This window comes from Bos grunniens, chromosome 1, assembly GCF_055505025.1.
Source record: "Bos grunniens cultivar Pamir isolate PY7600 chromosome 1, Bosgru_T2T1.0, whole genome shotgun sequence".
Taxonomy (NCBI): Eukaryota; Metazoa; Chordata; class Mammalia; order Artiodactyla; family Bovidae; genus Bos; species Bos grunniens.
The window spans coordinates 146,753,352-146,772,479 of record NC_141165.1 but is presented as its reverse complement, the minus strand read 5'-3'; the positions used below and the strand labels follow the sequence as shown (position 1 = coordinate 146,772,479).

The window sequence follows — 19,128 nt, the reverse complement described above, 5'->3', positions numbered from 1 at the left end:
GAGTCAGACACGACTGAGAGACTCAACTGAACTGAAGTTTAATTGCAGTGTTAATTTCCATTGACTAAATCTAGCTAACCTTGCAACTTTCCAAGATTTCCATCTCTTTTTTTGCAAATTAGATTTTTTTTGCTGCAAATACTTTATGTAATAAGAGACCTTCTTTGTACATCAAGCCTTTCATGGAATGTCCAAAATTTCCACTGAGGAGGTGGAGAAAGACTTCTCAAGGTAGAAAGAGCAGGGAGCAGCATTTCAGCAGAGGAGCTAGTGTGAAGTGAGTTTCTGACAAATAAGACACGCATGTCATCCCCGTGAGTTCTTCAAACAATACAGCTCGTGAAAAGGAGCAAGGCACTCTACCTTGATACTCTATTGCTGTGACCACTTGATGATCTTTTGAGGCAGAGAATCCATAGGCCTTATGATCTGAAAGATGAAAACAAATAGGATAATTAAAATAGTGCAAAGTCCATCAAATGTCTGAATGGGATGCAGTATGAAGGAAAACTGGCCTAAAGTTTGGTGACGGTTTCCCACAATTCATAATACTTCAGTTTTAAAGTATCAAAATCTGAAAAACCTAGCACAGGGAGCTCAGCTTGGTGCTCTGTGATCACCTTGTGGAGTGGGAGGGAGGCTTAGGAGGGAGGGGATGTATAGTATACACATAGCTGATTCACATGTGGAACAGCAGAAACTAACACAACATTGTAAAGCAATTATCCTCCAATTAAAAATAAATTAAAAAAAAAAAAAACAGGAAAAGCCAAGGCAAACTATATATGTGTTTTCCATTTTCTACAATTCGGTTTAGCCCTGTAAGCATTTCCCAAAGCAAAACTCATTAATCTTTTTGCATTCCTCCCCTGACCCCTGCTGTCCCCACAGACAACACACTCTTGCAAGTTCAATTCTTAAAAAAGTGTTTGTGTCCTTAATTCAACCTAATATGTGATCTAGCACTGTCAAAGATATCATTGTTCCCTGTGAATAAAAGCTAACTATTTTTACTGCCCTATGTAAGGCTATAAATTGTTTTCTGAGCTTAACCCCGACTATACCTAAATATAAAGTCCTTTAACATATTTTTGCCTATGAAATGTATAAATAATATAAAATGCTTGTAAACTTTGTATATAAAACTCTGATGAAAAATGCAAACAGAATATATTCGATTTCCTCCTAAACACTGCAATAACTTTTCCAGGACTGGTCCGTAAGTTGAAATGACTGATGGATTATGAAGTCTGATAAGTGATGTGACGATGATGATAATGGTGATGACATCATCATCATCATCATCCCTGTAAACTTACAGAGAAGTTTTCATTTTAAAAGGTGTTTTCATAAATTCTTTTACTTGATAAAATTCAATAGTGGAAGTGATTTAGCGTGGTACACATGATCCAGGCTTAAATAACAAAGTAGCTGAGCCAGGAGCTAAAAACTTTCTAATTCAATCTCTGATATGCTCATTTTGTATTATTTCACTTCACAGATGTCATTCTATGGCCCAGTTTCATGACCACGTTGAAAAATAATTTCAATCACTTTCTATTAGTATGCAATTCTGAAATTTAAATGCTACAAGGACAAGATTATTTATCTGTTGTATTCTCTGATGTAGTCCAAATACCTAGAACAATGCCTGGAATAAAGCAAAGCACAATAAATATTTATTGAACAAATGAATGAGACAACTTCTTATTGTTTACTAATGAGAAGAATCAAGTAAATGAAGTTAGAGCAAAATTAATACTAATGAAGGGTTCCAGAAAACAAGTTACTCTTTTGCGAAGGTGTCAAAAATATTCTATAGACTGATGTTAATTATTTTAATGCAAAGCATTCTTGCTGGTCATCATGGGTAAACAATTGAGGCAAAGCAGGCCAACTGCTGTCTACCCAAAAATTATACATGAAATAATCTAGGATGAAATTAAATTTATCATCAAGTCTAAGGAAGGTTATTTCTTGACGACTTATTTCTATAATATCCTAGAAATGCTAGTTCTCTGCTCATTCTACCATCTGTTTTCTGTCTTCATATAATTTACTTACACTATTTTTGCCAAGTAAAAAATGACTCCTCTGTTGCCATATTCAATGGACACTTAACGGTTTTTACCTTACTTGATCTCTCCAGGCCATCTGATTCTTTTGACTTCCTTGAATTCTGTGATTCACTCCTAGTCTTCCTTCTGTCTCCCCATGGGGTCTTCTTTCTCTTTGTTCTGCCCATCCATCCATGCATTTATCCATTCATCAATTTATCCATCCATTCATCCAGAAACTGCTTTCCTGACTCAGCTAACTCCTTTCTACACAATCTTTCATACTCTTGATTTTAAAATTTATTTTTTATACTCTTATTGACTGAACTACCATTTATTTGCTGAAAAATCTGTACCTCTGGCTATAATCTCTCTACTGAGATTAAATTCAAAAAGTCCTCTTTCTCTTGGGTATCTATGTCTCCCATTTCCTACAGGCACCAAAAACTCATGGCAAAACAGAACTTTGCCTGCCCTCAAAAACTTTGCTTTATTCCTATGAAATCTCAATGCAGTGAAAGGTATCACACTCCACATGGTTACTGTGCCAGAAAATTGAGCACTGCCCATGAGGTATCCACCCTCTCATTCAATTACTCACCAGTTTTCAACTGCAGACTGAGAACTGCATGGCATTCAGGACAATATTTTGATATATTTGCCCTTTCCCTTCTTAGTCCTTCCCCACCTTCATGCTGTCAAGTGTTATTTGCCTCAGGGAGGGGATGTGGGTAGCCAAAACCAGAGACAGAAAACCAGGGTATTCCTGCCTTTCCATATTTAGAAACGCTGACCATGAGGAAAATGGAAACGACTCACAGCTTAGGCAAACATTTGAGAGAAACCATCATGAATAAAATATATCTTCTCCCTGGACTTGGGGTACAGAGGAGGAAGTGAGTTGGAGGACACAGGCCTTAGTGAGCTCTTGAGAAAGAACAATAACTAACATTTATGAAGCACTTGGGCTTCCCAGGTGGCAAAGTGCTAAAGAATCTGCCTGCCAATGCAGGAGACAAAGGAGACTCAGGTTTGATCCCTAGGTCGTAGGAAATGGGGAGTAGGATATGGCAACCCGCTCCAGTATTCTTGCCTGGAGAATTCCATCAGCAGAGGAGCCTGGTGGGCTGCCATCCAGGGGTCACAAAGGGGCGGACATGACTGAGCACACGCATAGTAGTGTGGGGCACTTGGATGTTAGGCACCGTTCCCAGGGCTTTACGAGTATTAACTTACTTAACTCACACAACAATTATTTATGGTAGGGTGCCATCTTTATACACATTTTTCAGGTGAGAAACTGAGGCACCGAGTAGGTGAGAGACTTGGGCACAGTTATATAAGTAGTAAGTGGTAGAGCTGGGATTTGAACCTATCTCAATGATACCCAAAGTCCACATTACTTATTACTCTTCCACACTGGGCCCCAAAGCACATTTCCCCCCAAGCTGAACTATGAGGAAGGGTTGCAGATTAATAAAGATGCCTGTTGGACAATTCCACCAATCTAATGAAGATGGGATAGGTTAAAAATTGGTGCTTAAGATCAAAGCAAGGATTGGCTCAGAAGAATAACACGAAGGTGGAAGCTAAGGGGCTATGACTAGAGGGGGAGGATATCAAGGTAATTTCAGAGGGACGACTCTAGACAAGAGCTGCTCAAAGCTGAAGTACTGACATTTGAGATTGGATCATTCTTTGTTGTGGAAAAGTATCCTCTGCAGTATCAGTGGCTTCTACCTACTAGATTTCAGGAGTATCCCTACTCTCCCACCTCAAGTTCTGACAACCAAAAATGTTTCTAGACATTGCCAAATGTCCCCTGCAGATGGAATGGGCAAGTCATACTGGGTTGAGAACCACAGCTCTAGACTTACAGTTAAGGCTGGTTTGATGACCCAGGAATAAACTTAAGGGGGGCAAGAAACCATGAGTTCAAGGGTTTTGAAAGTTCCTGTGAGATCAGAATTTCTTAACTATGAAATAATTTATTACACTTCTAGGAAGGAGAGAATAATTTTTCACATGGCATGGCATCTTTGAATCATTCATCTATTGTAGATTGACATGTAAATGAATCTTCTACTGTGCTAGCTTTTATCCTTCCTGAAGAATACGTGTGATACTGGATAATTTATTTTTTTCCTTTTTGTCTCTTCTCTTGGAAGCCTGAAGAGCAAATCTAATTGTGAAATTAAAAATCTCAAAAATCTACAAATCTCAAATGTCTAGTTCTACTTAACTGTTCAGCATCGTTAAACTATTCAGGTTCTACATATCCCTGAAATGTAAACATTTTCACTAAGGAAACTGGCAAATTTATGTGAAGAATGCAGGCCTGAACTGCTCCTTTTTATTGATACTTGAGAAAATTTATCCGCATAAACCAGTTAACCCATCTGGCTCAGTCTTAGGGAGGGATTGAGACCACCAAAGAATAATTTCAAAATTACTCCTTTTCTTGTGTATTTCAAAAACCATAAATGGGTCTAAGAACTCTTTTAAAACACTCTATTTCCCCTTTTCCACATACTTCTGTCACATACCAGTATATGTCCTGCAGTCCTCCGACCCTCTCCCCACCCCTCACATCTTTCTTTTCCAGCTTCTCCTCTCCTTCCTCAATTTTATTTTGCAGAGTCCAAAGGGAGGGTTTGGAAAATTTCAGGGCGCAGAGGAAGGGGAGAGTAAGCTGGCCAAGCCAGTATCCTCTTAAATGAGCTGGAGGAAAGACAGGGCCTCATGGGTTCTTGTGAATTACACCTACGCTTAAATGACATGATGGCTGAATGTTTTTGGCAGTTGATTCTGATTCTAAACCATCATTCTGTGAAACTTTTCAAATATACTTTGAAAAAGTTTCTTTTCCCCTTTAGTAATGTGTAAATTAGCACCTTCAGAGAAAGTCCAGTTATGACTGGCATTTCTTGTGATTTTTGAACTGTTTTAGTACACCTCTTAGACAAAACAATGAAGATTCATATTCCCTAGAAACCAGTTGAAAGGGCAATGTTGGCAAAATAGGAAAAGGTAATCTTTGTTCCCTTCACATCATGTCTGTGAGCTTTTCAACCACCACACTGCCTACTGAGAATGTTTATTTTCTTTAGGAGTCTTGGATCTTCTTTCATTTGAGGCAAACATTAGTCTAATCTGAGACTGGAAGATCTAGGACTGGGCTCAATTATCTTACCGCTTTCTCCCAGTTTTCTACTTGCTAAAACCTCCTTTGAGAATTATTTCTTCAATTTTCAAAACTTGCTTTTAAAGTTCTATGAAAAAGAACAGCTGTTAACGTCAATAATTTTAATTCTCTCATAACTTTTCTATGTATATATCTGAATAGGAGAAAAAAATGTCCCAAGAAAGAAAAATGAAGGAGTGGTTGCACTGGAAAAGCTATGAATGCAAAAAAATTATAAAGAGGTTTAGGTCTATGATATTAATGAAGATAGTATTTCTTGGTAGCTGAATATTTCTTTCTATAATTTGAAGGATCTTCTTCTTGCTCCAGTTCTATTTACTTCAAGGTTTGCCTTTCATTAAGCAAAAATATTTTTTAAAGTATGGTCACTTATGTTGAGCTTACACAGAAAGTTCTAAATTTTGAAAAGATAATTTCCAGTCTAAGTCCTCAAATTCAGTTTTATTTCCCTAACTTACACACAATAACTCTATGGATGAAAACAAAATGTTCTGTATAAACATTTCACTGGAAGATTTTAGGAATAGGCTCTGTTGGCTGCTTTCTTGAACTGATTTTTTTTTTCCTTCACTTATCGTGAGTAAGTTAAGTATAAAAATAAACAAAAAACTGTCATGTAGGTCCACTGGTTGAGGTCAACAATTGTTTTAAACTTAGCTACAAAACATCTCTCACAGTTATGGATGTGTTCCAGAGCTGCTGGCCGAAGTTCATAAAGTAAGGTTAAGCGATGATTGTTTCCATAACTGCTAAACTCCAAGTCAAGTAATTCCTTTCAGTCAAATAAAATATTTTTGTTTCTTTTCTCCACCCGACTGTAAGAATGAAAGTTCTTATACTGTCTATCACCCACCTAGAATAGTTTAGCTTGACTAAGAATAAATATGTATTTACACCACCACAATTTAAAAGTTTACTATAAAAATGTTATTTCAATTAACACTTTTCAGTGGAGGGACTCAGCCCATACATACACATGTTTCTATTACTGCTCAACTGAAACTATCACAGCATTGTCAATCTGCTATACCCCAATAGAAAATGTTTTTGGTACTAAAAATAAATAAATAAAAAAATTTAAAGAGACACAGACGTAAATAATAGGCTTTTGGACTCTGTGGGAGAAGGCAAGGGTGGGATGATTTGAAGAACAGCATTGAAACATGTATATTATCATATATGAAATAGATCGCCAATCCAGGTTCAATGCATGAGACAGGGTGCTCAGGGCTGGTGCACTGGGATGACCCTGAGGGATGGGATGGGGAGGGAGGTGGGAGAGAGGGTCATGATGGGGAACACATGTACACCTGTGGCTGATTCATGTCAATGTATGGCAAAAACCATCATGGTATTATAAAGTAATTAGCCTCCAATTAAAATTTTTTTTTAAAGTGACATAGGAAAAAAAAATTAAAAATTTTTTAAATTACTACTTTTCATTAAAAACATGATTGGGAAAAACTGACATATTACAGAGGCTTTGTTTCTTTTAAAAGTACATTACAGAGAATACCATACATAGAACCAAGTAATAAATATTGTGGGTGTAAGTTATTTTCAAAAATAAAAATTAATAGTCATATGGCTTTGAAAATCACTTATATACAATTATTAGAGTGAAAAAAAATTTTTTTTTCATTTTGTGACCATGCCATGAGGCACACAGGATCTTGGTTCCCTGACCAGGGATCAGACCCACATCCCACTGCAGGGGAAGCTTAGAGTCTTCACCACTGGACTGCCAGGGAAGTCCCTAGAGCAACAAATGTGAGATCCACAGGGCTAGCAGCAACAATAATACCATCCAATATTTATTACAGATAAATATTTATATGGACAGAAAGTAACCTGAGGTAGAAATAAGGATATGTTAGACAATATACTCATCTCTCTCACCATCTGTCATTCAACCATAACAGGTCACAGAAGGGGAGGGAGAGAAGAGAGCGGGAGGAGGGAGAAGGAAAAGGGAAACAGACACACACACGAACATGTCCTTCTAGTCTCCAACCGTTCCGGCCCTTCCTCTTAATGAGACATTGGCATCCTATTTTCCAAGAAAGAGAAACTACACCAAAATGCAAGGAGAAATAAAGCGATGTTTCTGACTTGGGAGTTACCGGGTGGCTGAAGTCCTGGTGAGTTAATGATGACCTAAAGAATTCCAGGGTGATTTTGACAATGAATAAATTTTCCCCTTAAGAACCTAGCATCTAACAAAGATGTGACTCCATTATGTGAATATCTTTCTTTGACAGATGTGACAACTGAGAGAGGTTAAGGACCTTGCTCAAGGTCATGACACTAGAAAGCAGGGAAGCTGAGATGTGCGCCTATTTACAGCCAGTTTTGTCTGAGTCCACAGGCCTCCTCCCACCCCACCCTTCACCCCCCATCCTCACATCAGTGCAAGGCACTGGGAGAGATCAGTATCAAACATGATATAGTCAGACACGCTGCAGACAATTTCACACGCATTATCAATATTTAGGGTTGTAAAAACATTATTCAGGGAATATATAACAAATTTCCATTTTAACAGAGAAAGTATTAATTGGCAAATGTTTATGATGAGTGAATGAATTTGAACAAACTCTGCTTATCTGTTATATACTGCACAAAAGTTTTATGCCTCCTCCCCTTTTCCAATTTTTTAATCATTTGAGTAAAAGAACGAGATGACACCACCCTTATGGCAGAAAGTGAAGAAGAACTAAACAGCTTCTCGATGAAAGTGAAGGAAGAGAGTGAAAAAGTTCGCTTAAAGATCAACATTCAGAAAACTAAGATCATGGCATCCGGTCCCATCACTTCATGGCAAATAGATGGGGAAACAGTAGAAAGAGTGGCTGACTTTATTTTTCTGGGCTCTAAAATCACTGCAGATGGTGATTGCAGCCATGAAATTAAAAGATACTTACTCCTTAGAAGGAAAGTTATGACCAACCTAGACAGCAAATTAAAAAGCAGAGACATTACTTTGCCAACAAAGGTCTGTCTAGTCAAGGGTATGGTTTTTCCAGTGGTCATGTATGGATGTGAGAGTTGGACTATAAAGAAAGCTGAGCACTGAAGAATTAATGCTTTTGAACTGTGGTGTTGGAAAAGACTCTTGAGAGTCGCTTGGACTGCAAGAAGATTCAACCAGTCCATCCTAAAGATCAGTCCTGGGTGTTCACTAGAAGGACTGATGATGAAGCTGAAACTCCAGTACTTTGGCCACCTGATGCGGAGAGCTGACTCATTTGAAAAGACCCTGATGCTGTGAAAGACTGAGGGCAGGAGGAGGAGGGGCTGACAGAGGATGAGATGGTTGGATGGCATCACTGACTTGATGGACATGGGTTTGGGTGAACTCCGGGAGTTAGTGATGGACATGGAGGCCTGGCATGCTTTGGTTCATGGAGTTGCAAAGAGTCGGACACGATTGAGTGACTGAACTGAAAAGAAGGAGAATTGGTGTCTTGGAACTGAGTATCAGTTGTTTTCATAATATTATACACATTAATAAATTTAGGGAAACTTTCACAGCATTCAGTGACCCAAACAACCGGACAATTAAATTTTTTCATGTGATATCCACAATGAAGCAAATAAATTAACTTCTTACAATAAAATAAGTTCTTGGAAATTTCAAAGTCTTCAAATGCTTAATAGTGATCAACAGCATTGGAAAGCCATCAGTGGGTGAATTTCTCACCAGATACTCCACACTAGGACATGAAAGAAGTCCTTCAACCATTCTGAGATTTTTCTTTGATATTCCTAAAGTGACAACCTCATCCAAACACAATTCATTAACCAGTGGCACTGATTATACATTTTAGATAGATAACAGCAGTCCACTCAAATCCAGTAGACCCTCAAGATAAGATGAAGAACTGCTGTCTTCCAATATTGATGTTAATAAGAATCACATACTCAAAGCAAGGCATAAATATCAACCATTCAATGTTTTAATTGGTTCTCCCTAAGATTAAGGTGCCAGGAAGTAATGGTCCTAACACTATGTGAGTGCAAAATAAGAAATCATTACTAAAGATGTCACAGGCACAAGGAATAAAGGTCAGGATAATAAAATGGGAGATAGTTCAGTTCAGTTGCTCAGTCGTGTCCAACTCTTTGTGACCCCATGGACTGAAGCACGCCAGGCTTCTTTATCACCAATTCTTGGAGCTTACTCAAACTCATTGCCATAGAGTCAGTGATGCCATCCAACCATCTCATCCTCTGTCATCCCTTCTCCTCCTGCCTTCAATCCTTCCCAGCACCAGGTTCTTTTCCAATGAATCAGTTCTTCACATCAGGTGGCCAAAGTATTGGAGTTTCAGCATCAGTCTTTCCAATGAATATTCAAGACTGATTTCCTCTAGGATTGATTGGTTGGATCTCCTTGCAGTCCAAGGGACTCTCAAGAGTCTTCTCCAACACTACAGTTCAAAAGCATCAATTCTTTGGTGCTTAGCTTTGTTTATAGTCCAACTCTCACATCCACACATGACTCTTGGAAAAACCATAGCTTTGACTAGACGGACCTTTGTTGGCAAAATAATGTCTCTGCTTTTAAATATGCCTGAAATTAAAAGATACTTGCTCCTTGGAAGAAAAACTATGACAATTCTAGACAGTGTATTAAAAAGCAGAGACATCATTAAGCTTCAATATAGTTTTTTAAGATTAAAAGTTCAATACTGCCACCAGCATTTGATAGTTACATTTTTCAGAAGCAATGAACACACTAATTCTCAAATAAATAACTTTTGAGAAGAGGCAATATAAATCATTTCCCCAGAATTTTGATCAGCTCTGTTCAAAGAGCTAAAACCAAGTTTCTGGATCTGGATTTTGAACTCTGGTTCTGAATCTCTACAGTGTGCTAACCTGTATAGAAAGTTCCAACAGCTGACAATACAGATTACTCAGTGACTGTCTGGGTCAAGGGACAATGAAATGGTCATTCTAGAGTAATGTGATGTTTATCGGTCCACTTAAGTGATGCATGTGAGAAGATAGCTCTCTACCATCTACTAAGCTCTCTATCCCCTATTCTATACAGATGTTTGTTTTAAACTTTCTTTATACTTCAAGAGTTTTATCTCTCTACCTTACTGAGTGAATTTCAAAAGTCACTAACAATAGTGTAAAACAAAAAGTTCATTTTTTGAAAGCATGAACATACAGCTATGAGTATAAATTGTTTTACAAAATATGTTCAGTTATGTCCAACTATTTGTAACCCCATGGACCATAGCCCACCAGGCCCCTCCGTCCATGGAATTCTCCAGGCAAGAATACTGGAATGGGTTGCCATTTCTTTCTCCAGGGGGTTTTCCCAACCCAGGGATCAAACCCAGGTCTCCCACCTTGTAGGCAGGCTCTTTAGAATCTGAGCCACCAGGGAAGCCGTGTTTTACAGAGACTAGCATTGAAAGTATCAAAAAGATCTCTAACATCACCCATTTGTTAAAAGTATAATCAGCAAATGAAGTTATCTTTGCATTTCTCAAAAGAAGCTACAGCACCGCTGATTTTTTTATCTTTTTCTGAATTAGAAGACTTATAAAAATATAATGAAGAGATACACAACAGGAGACAGGCTGACCATGAGTTTAATACCGTTGAAGCTTTGGAATCCTTCCTTGCCTGGACACCTCCTAAGGCCCTGGACGTGGACAGGACCCAGGAATTTGTGTGCATTTTGTAAAATTTCCAAGGAAAATGCTGTTTTTTGGTAAAATTTTTCTTAATGAGAACTCAAATTATTCATTCTTGAACACAATTATGGACGGCTCCTTATTAATGAATTTATTTATTTTTCTTTCTAATTTGACCACCCATGGTAGAGAAGGTGGGGCTTTCCGGGTGGTGCTAGTGGTAAAGAACCCACCTACAAGGGCAGGAGAAGTGAGAGACGTGGGTTCGATCCCTGGGTCAGAAAGATCCCCTGGAGGAGGGCATGGCAACCCACTCCAGTATTCTTGCCTAGAGAATCCCATGGACAGAGGAACCTGGTGGGCTACAGTCCATAGGGTGGCAAAGAGTCGGACACTACTGAAGCAACTTAGCACACACACAATACAGACAATGGTCTCCAGAGTCCACTTTCTGATAGCTCAACCTTTAAAATACTAAGATTCTATGTGACCAATTAAATTGTAATTTCTTTCTCAAATTTTAATTCTTAAAATATGAGAGTGGTATAGATTTTATTTTTCAACTCTCCTGATGGATGATTCATAAAAGTTTTAGCCCTTACACTTCACACATGTGTTATTAATTAAATTCTATTACCATAAATGCTTCCAGGAGAGATTTGAAAACTAAGGGAAAACTTCCCAGTTTATTGTTGCTTCATGTTTCCTTTGATTAATCTTCAGGAAGCCAAAGGAACAAGAACCACTTATTTTGAAGTGCAGAACTGGGAAACAATGGCTTGGCATTGCTTAACTGTCATATCTTACTACTGTCAGGCAAGACTGCTTTGGGTTAGCTACTGTGATTTCTAGGGTACTCAAGTCCAAGATAAAGTCAGTTCTCTGACTCATTCTTTTATTTCAAAACCGATCCTACACATCTGTGAGCTAACAGCAAAACATACTTTTTAGGGCCCGTCAAACAGGCCAAGTGAAAGAAGTGATTTAAAGAACATCTGTGTTATGGGCTGAATGTTTGTTTCTCCCCACAATTAAATGTTGAAATCCTAACCCCTAATGTGATGGTATTAAGAGGTAGGGTGTGGGGGAGGTGATTAGGTCATGAGGATGGAACCCTCATGAATAGGATTAGTATCCTCATAAAAAGGGACCCCAGAGAGCACCCTCACACTCTCCACCATGTGCATATACAAGGAATTTGCAGTCTCCACTATTCAAAACACCCCCAAAGTGAAAACAAACCAAATGTCCATCAACTGATGAATGGATAAACAAAATGAGGTTTCTCCATACAATGGCATATTATTTGACAATGTAAAAGAATGCCATACCGATAACATGCTAAAATACGGATAAACTTTGAAAATATTATGATAAGTGAAAGAAGTCAGTCACAAAGATCACATATTATATGATTCCATTTTTATGAAATAGGCAAATCCAGTGACAGAAAACAGCATGTAGTGGCCAGGGGCTGGGGAAGGTGGAAATGGAGAGTGACTGTTTAGCTATGAGGTTCTTTTGGAGATAATGGAGCTATTTTGGAATTGGATAGTGGTGACAGTTGCACATATCTGTGACTATGCTAAAAAAAAACCCATTGAATTATCTACCTTAAAAGGGTGAATTGTATGATATGTGCATTATATCTCAATAAAGCTGTTTAAAAAAAACAAAACAAAAGAAGAATTTGGCAGTCTGCAACCAGGGAACAGGCTCTCACAGATGCCACGTCTTCCAGCACATTGATCTTGGACTTCTAGCCAAGAACTGTGAGACATGAATGTTTGTGGCTATCCAGTCTGTGGTATTTTAGGGACAGCAGCTCAACATAACCAAGACAATCTGCATACATTTGAGTCAGCGGGGCCTACACAGCTGCACCCTGGAATGGTCAGAAAATGAGTATGTCCTATTAGAAATCCAATTTTTGATATTTATTCAGATCAAGTATTAAAAAGGTAAACAAAGGTATTTGTGTCCAAATACGGTATGTAAAAGTCTATCTGCCATAACATATTTCAGATGAAATGACTTTGACATCCTATGCAGCATGAGGAAGACTGAGTCTGTGGCAGAATCAGCCAAATATATATTTTTAACTATATAAAGTCAGCCTTGGGGGCTTCTCAGGTGGCACAGTAGGAAAGAATCTGTCTGCCAGGGCTGGAGACGCAGGAGACATGGGCTCGATCCCTGGGTTGGGAAGAGTCCCTGAAGAAGGAAATGGCAGCCTGCTCCAGTATTCTTGACTGGGAAGACAGAGGCACCTGCCAGGCTGCAGGCCATGGGGTTTCAAAGAGTTGGACATGATTGAGCAACTGAGCAGGCACGCATGCAGAGTCAGTCTTAGCATTTCAAGTTTTTGATGAGGAAGTATTAGAACTGACTTCGCACCTCTGAGTATAAACAGCTGAAGAGTATTGTACTGCCAACAATGCCACCTTCCACGGATTGGCTTTTTGACTGAATATTATCTACAATCAAACAGAAAGCAATATTAAAGTCCAGATGGATGAGGAAAGGGTAGTCTGAGCGACTGAACTGAACTGAACTGAAGTCTTTGTGCCAGATGCAAACAGAATCATTTTTTGTCTTCAGGAAGTCAGAACTGGCAGAAAGGAAATGAGGTTTAGCTAGGCTTAAAACCACCAGGCTATGAATGACTAGTCACATGGCCTTGGGAAAGCTACAGCCTTGACCTTATAAACCTTAGTTCCCATTTAGGTAAAATGAAAATAATAATGCCTTCCTTATTGGTTGCAAAGATTAAATTAAACCAAGTATCTGACCGCTTAGCCTTGAACATGGCCCAGGGTCCATTCTCTACAAACATTTGTTTTTCCTCTCCCTCTCCTCACTCCACATTGTTTTTTATCCCAAGTGGTGATGCAAATTCAGTGTTTCACAAATGATTCCATAGTAATCATATATTAGGATGGACTGTAAGAATAGAAAATGAATCCTTATGGTTATTAGTTTTTCTTCCTTTTCATTTACTTATTTATTTTGGACGTGCTGTGCAGCTTGTGGGATCTCAGTCCCCCAACTGGGGATTGAACCCAGGCCACAGCAATCAAAGTGCCAAATCCTAACCACTAGACCACCAGGAAACGCCCACTTTTCTTCCTTTTAAAATGACCAGCTTGACTTCATTACAGTGGCTGCTTAGAGAAGGAAGCCCGAAGATTCAGTTCTTGCTTTGACACTTTTGGGACAGGTACAGCCTCTGTGAACAGTGTTTTGTCATTTGTAAAACATGATTTTTGATGACGCCTTCCCTACCTACCTTCATCTGACACAGTTCACCATACCCTTCTCCCTTGTATCATTTCCAGTCCAAGACAACACACCTGTCTGGTTTTCCTTCTCATGGGTCTTACCCTGGGACATCTTCTCTTCTCTGTCTATACTTCCTTCCTTAATGATGTGATCCAAACTCATGGCATTAAATGCTCCCAGATGTTAACTCCCAAACACATATCTCTGGTTTAGGTGTCTCTGATGAACTCTGGACTCAAATCTAAACGCCTATTCAATCTTGAAGCTCTAACAGACATTTCAAACACTATGTACAAGTCTCATCTTTTTTTCTAAATCGGCTCCACCTTCCCTACCTCAAATGATATTCTGGTTATTGTGGCCAAAAATCTCGCAGCTCTACTTAATGGTCCCACTGCCCAAAGTCCATACCATATCCAATTTGTCAGCTAACCTACAAGCTCTAGCTTCAAAATGCATCCAGAAACTGGCCCTTCTCACTACTTCCATTGTACCATGTGGTATGAGCACCACTGTCTCTTGCCTGGATCACTGCAGTAGACTCCTGACCAACCTTCTACTCTGTCCGACCCCCTGTAGAATTTAATCTCAACACGTCCATTAAGATGATGCTTTAAAATGCTAAATCAGATTGGGGCACCTTAGATTAGTTCATTTCACCAGATAAAGGTAAAAGTCCTATACAATTTGGCCTCATTGCCTTTCAGACTTTCCTTAACACTTTCCTAAACATTTGCTCTAGGGACAAAGGCCTCCTTCTTCATCCTAAAACAGGCCAGGCTCTGACTATTTTCTCTGCCTGAAAGCCTCTTCCTTCAGATGCCTAATAAGTGTCTCACTTCTTCAAGTTTATTCTCAAGATACCTCCCTGATGAGGTCTACTCTGATGACCCTAATAATATCACAACCTCACCTTCACCTGACCTGTTCCTTTCCAAACTCCCAATTCCTTTATCTTGTTTTGATTTCTTTTTTTTCCATTTCAGCTGTCATTCTAACATGGCATATAATGTGCTTATGTATTGAGGGGAAGGGGCTTCCCAGATGACACCTGTGGTAAAGAACCTGCTGGCCAATGCAGGGACACATGACAGATGTGAGTTCGATCCCTGGGTCGGGAAGATCACTTGGAGGAGGACATGGAAACCCACTCCAGTATTCTTGCCTGGAAAATCCCATGGACAGAGGGAGCCTGGTGGGCTGCAGTCTGTAAGGTCATAAAACGTCGGACACAACTGAAGTGACTTAGCACAGCACACACATTGAGGACAGGGGCCTTTATGTCTTTATCAATATGCTAAGAGACAACAATAATGCTTGGTGTATAGTAGATACTCAATAAATATTTGCCAAATGAAGAAAGGAAGTTAACTTTGGGGGAAATGAAAATGGAATATAAAGAGCTATGCTTAATTTCTTAAATTAAGGAAGAGATGCACAAGACTAAACAATGAAAAAATTTGAAGCCACCAATTTGAAAATAAAACTCTTAGTTTATTACAACATCACTGTGGGGAGTCAATTTTAATATAATATAGCAACAAAAAGGGGCTTCCCTAGTGTCTCAGATGGTAAAGAATCCACCAGCAATGCAGGAGACCTGGGTTCAATCCCTGGGTTGGGAAGATCCCCTGGAGAAGGGCATGGCAACCAACTCCAGTATTCTTGCCTGGAGAATCCCCATGGACAGAGGAGCCTGGCGGGCTACAGTTCATGGGGTCACACAGAGTCAGACATGACTGAGCAACTAAGCACAGCACAGCAGCAACAAAAAATTAAACATACGAATATATTTGATGCTAAAAATGATAGAAATCAACTCCTAAAATATCTGAGTAGTTACTTTAAATGTGATTTTAAATTCCATAAATCACCATTCTTGTAAACATATCTCTGTCACTTAAAAGTAAAAATAAATTTAATAAAAAATTCTAATGTTAATAATTACATAGATAAATTTTATTTTTAAAACAAAATTATTTGCTTTTTAAAAGTTTTTATGCACAATTTAAAACAGCACTGTGATGGTTAATTTTGTGTCAACTTGGCTAGGCCACAATGCACAGATATGTGGTCAAACATTATTCTGGATGTTTTCATGACAGTGTTTTGGATGAGATTAACATTCAAGTAGGTAGAATTTGAGTAAAGCAGATTCCCCTCCATAGTGTGGGTGGGCCTCAACTAATCAGTAGAAGTTCAGAATAGAACAAAAGACTGACCTTCCCCAAGCAAGAGGGAATTCTTCCTACAGGCAGCCTTGGAACTTAAACTGCAGCATTGGCTCTTCCTGGGTCTCCAGCTTGCTGTGCAGATTTTGGATTTGCTTGCCTTCTTCATCACATGAGCCAGTTCCTTAAAATAAATCAATCTACCTATTTATCTGGGCTTTCCCAGGTGGTACTAGTGGTAAAGAAGCTACCTGCCAATGCAGGAAACATAAGAGGTGTGGATTTGATCCCTGGGTTGGGAAGATCCCCTAGAGGAGAACATGGCAACCCACTCCAGTACTCTTGCCTGGATAATCCCATGGACAGAGGAGCCTGGCGGGCTATGGTACATAGGATTGCAAAGAGTCAGACACAACTGAAGTGACTTAGCACAGCACAGCACACCTGTCTACACACACACACACACACACACACACACACACACATCCCATTGACTCTGCTTCTCTGGAGAATTCTGACTAATACAAGCATCATAATGAGTTATAGTAATAAGTTAATTTTGAAGTGTTTAATACAACTCTTCTTTGTTCCTTTTGGAGATTCGGCAACACACTGTAATTTTTAAAAATGTTTTGTAATCAACTATTTTCTGAGAAAGCTGATCTAGAACAACCTTACAAAATCAATCACTGTCTTTTAAGTCTTAACAAATACGCTTCAAGAACATGTTTTTTAATCTTTCTTATCATTTTCACATAGTCTTCACTTGGAAGGGAAGTGTGGGCTCTAAAATTCTCCATTAAGATTCTTTCCAATATTCAAGGTCCCTCTTAAATCTTATCACCTCCAGGAAGTTCTCCAGTGGAAGCTCTGAATAACATCTTGACTACCCATGGAGCTTTCCTTTTGAATCTACTTTGATAAAATTAAATAGCATTTAAAGATTTGCCACATTTGGTGGGTTTTGTGACACCATTTCCTCTTGATTCTTTTTTCTGATTTCCTTTTCTGTCATCTATCCCTCAGATTGGCCACTGACATTTAGCATTTCAAAGAAGGATGAAATTTCCACAACCATAAAGATTTGACAAACACTGGGTAAGCACGTTAAACACAGTTATCTACTGTAGAATTTTTTCAGAGCTTGTAGTACGCTAAGGAATCAAAGGAGGAAGCTCTAAAGAAAGCTAAGAATGATCAGACTGTGTTTTCAGAATCTAACTCTTGTAGGGGTCAGGCAGATGAATCATGAACTTGTTCACATCTGTATTCATTCTTAGCTATTTTCCAAGAACTATGACTTAGAGGAGAACAAGACAAAAAGTCCAAGAAAAAAATATGTAGACGATTGAGAGTGAAGTGAAGTGAAGTGAAGTCGCTCAGTCGTGTCCAGCTCTTTGTGACCCCATGGACTGTAGCCTACCACACTCCTCCATCCATGGGATTTTCCAGGCAAGAGTAATGGAGTGGGTTGCCATTTCCTTCTCCAGGGGATCTTCCTGACCCAAGGATCGAACCCGGGTCTCCCGCATTGTACACAGATGCTTTACCATCTGAGCCACCAGGGAAGTCTTTTAGAAGATTGAGAAGAGGTAATCAAAGAAGAGAAACCAGGAAAGAATGTCGTCATGGAAATCAAGGATGGGCAGACTCGCAAGGAGGGAGTATCAACAGTGTCTTGATGTCCTGCTGCTAAGTTGCTTCAGTCGTGTCCGACTCTGTGCGACCCCATAGATGGCAGCCCACCAGGCTCCCCCATCCCTGGGATTCTCCAGGCAAGAACACTGGAGTGGGTTGCCATTTCCTTCTCCAATGCATGAAAGTGAAAAGTGAAAGTGAAGTCACTCAGTCGTGTCAGACTCTTTGCAACCCCATGGACTGCAGCCTACCAGGCTCCTCCGTCCATGGGATTTTCCAGGCAAGAGTACTGGAGTGGGTTGCCGTGGGGTCACGAAGAGTCGGACACGACTGAAGCGACTTAGCAGCAGCAGCAGTAGCAGCAAGACTGAGTGACTGAACTGAACTGAACTGAAGTCATGAATTTAGGAACTAATAAGTTTCAGGTGATATAATGTTAGTGATTGCAATGGCGTGGAAAGGGGCAGTTTGATGTGGGTTGAATGGTCAGTAAAAAATGGAGAAAATAAATATAGAGCACCAATTCACAGTGTTTGGCTACAGAATCATGGCATGTTTTTTTCCCTCTCCAAACTGTGGAGCCTTAACTGTACAAGCCTGTGATAAAAGAGCTAACAATGACCTTAAGTTGAAGATACATGAGATAGGGAATAATTGCTTAAGAAAAAGACTCAGGGAGCCTAGAAGAGCATAATGACCACAGGTAAGGAACTGGCTTTTAACAAGAGAAACTCTTCTTCCTTTGATTCAGGAGGGAAACAGCTAAGAATGAATACAGATACAGTTGTGGACAAGTTCACAACTCATCTGCCTGACTCCTACAAGAGTTATAGATTCTGAAAACAAATCTGATCAATACTTAGCTTCCTTCAGAGCTTCCCCTTTGCCTTCAGGAGGAATTCCAAGTTCCTTCAAATGGCCTTTCAACGCTAGTTCCTGTCTTTCAGTCTCCCCCTCAACCACTACTACCATACCCTATATTCAAGTCACCCACCATAGGGATCCCATTCACATAGGTTCTTTCCACTCCAAATGCCTTTGCAGTCTCCATTCTCTTTGCTGAAAATGCCAGCTCTCCAACACTCCCCTGAGAAATGGTGAATGTCTCTATTTAAGTC

General features: G+C 39.4%; 1 protein-coding gene across 1 annotated transcript in view; it reads right to left on the bottom strand.

The window, feature by feature from the left end:
- The window catches only part of JAM2 (junctional adhesion molecule 2), a 73,277-nt gene that overhangs the window by 18,878 nt on the left and 35,271 nt on the right, over positions 1-19,128 (bottom strand). The window contains 1 exon segment of the mRNA XM_086412546.1: positions 364-429. Coding sequence (XP_086268672.1) covers positions 364-429 — 66 coding nt within the window.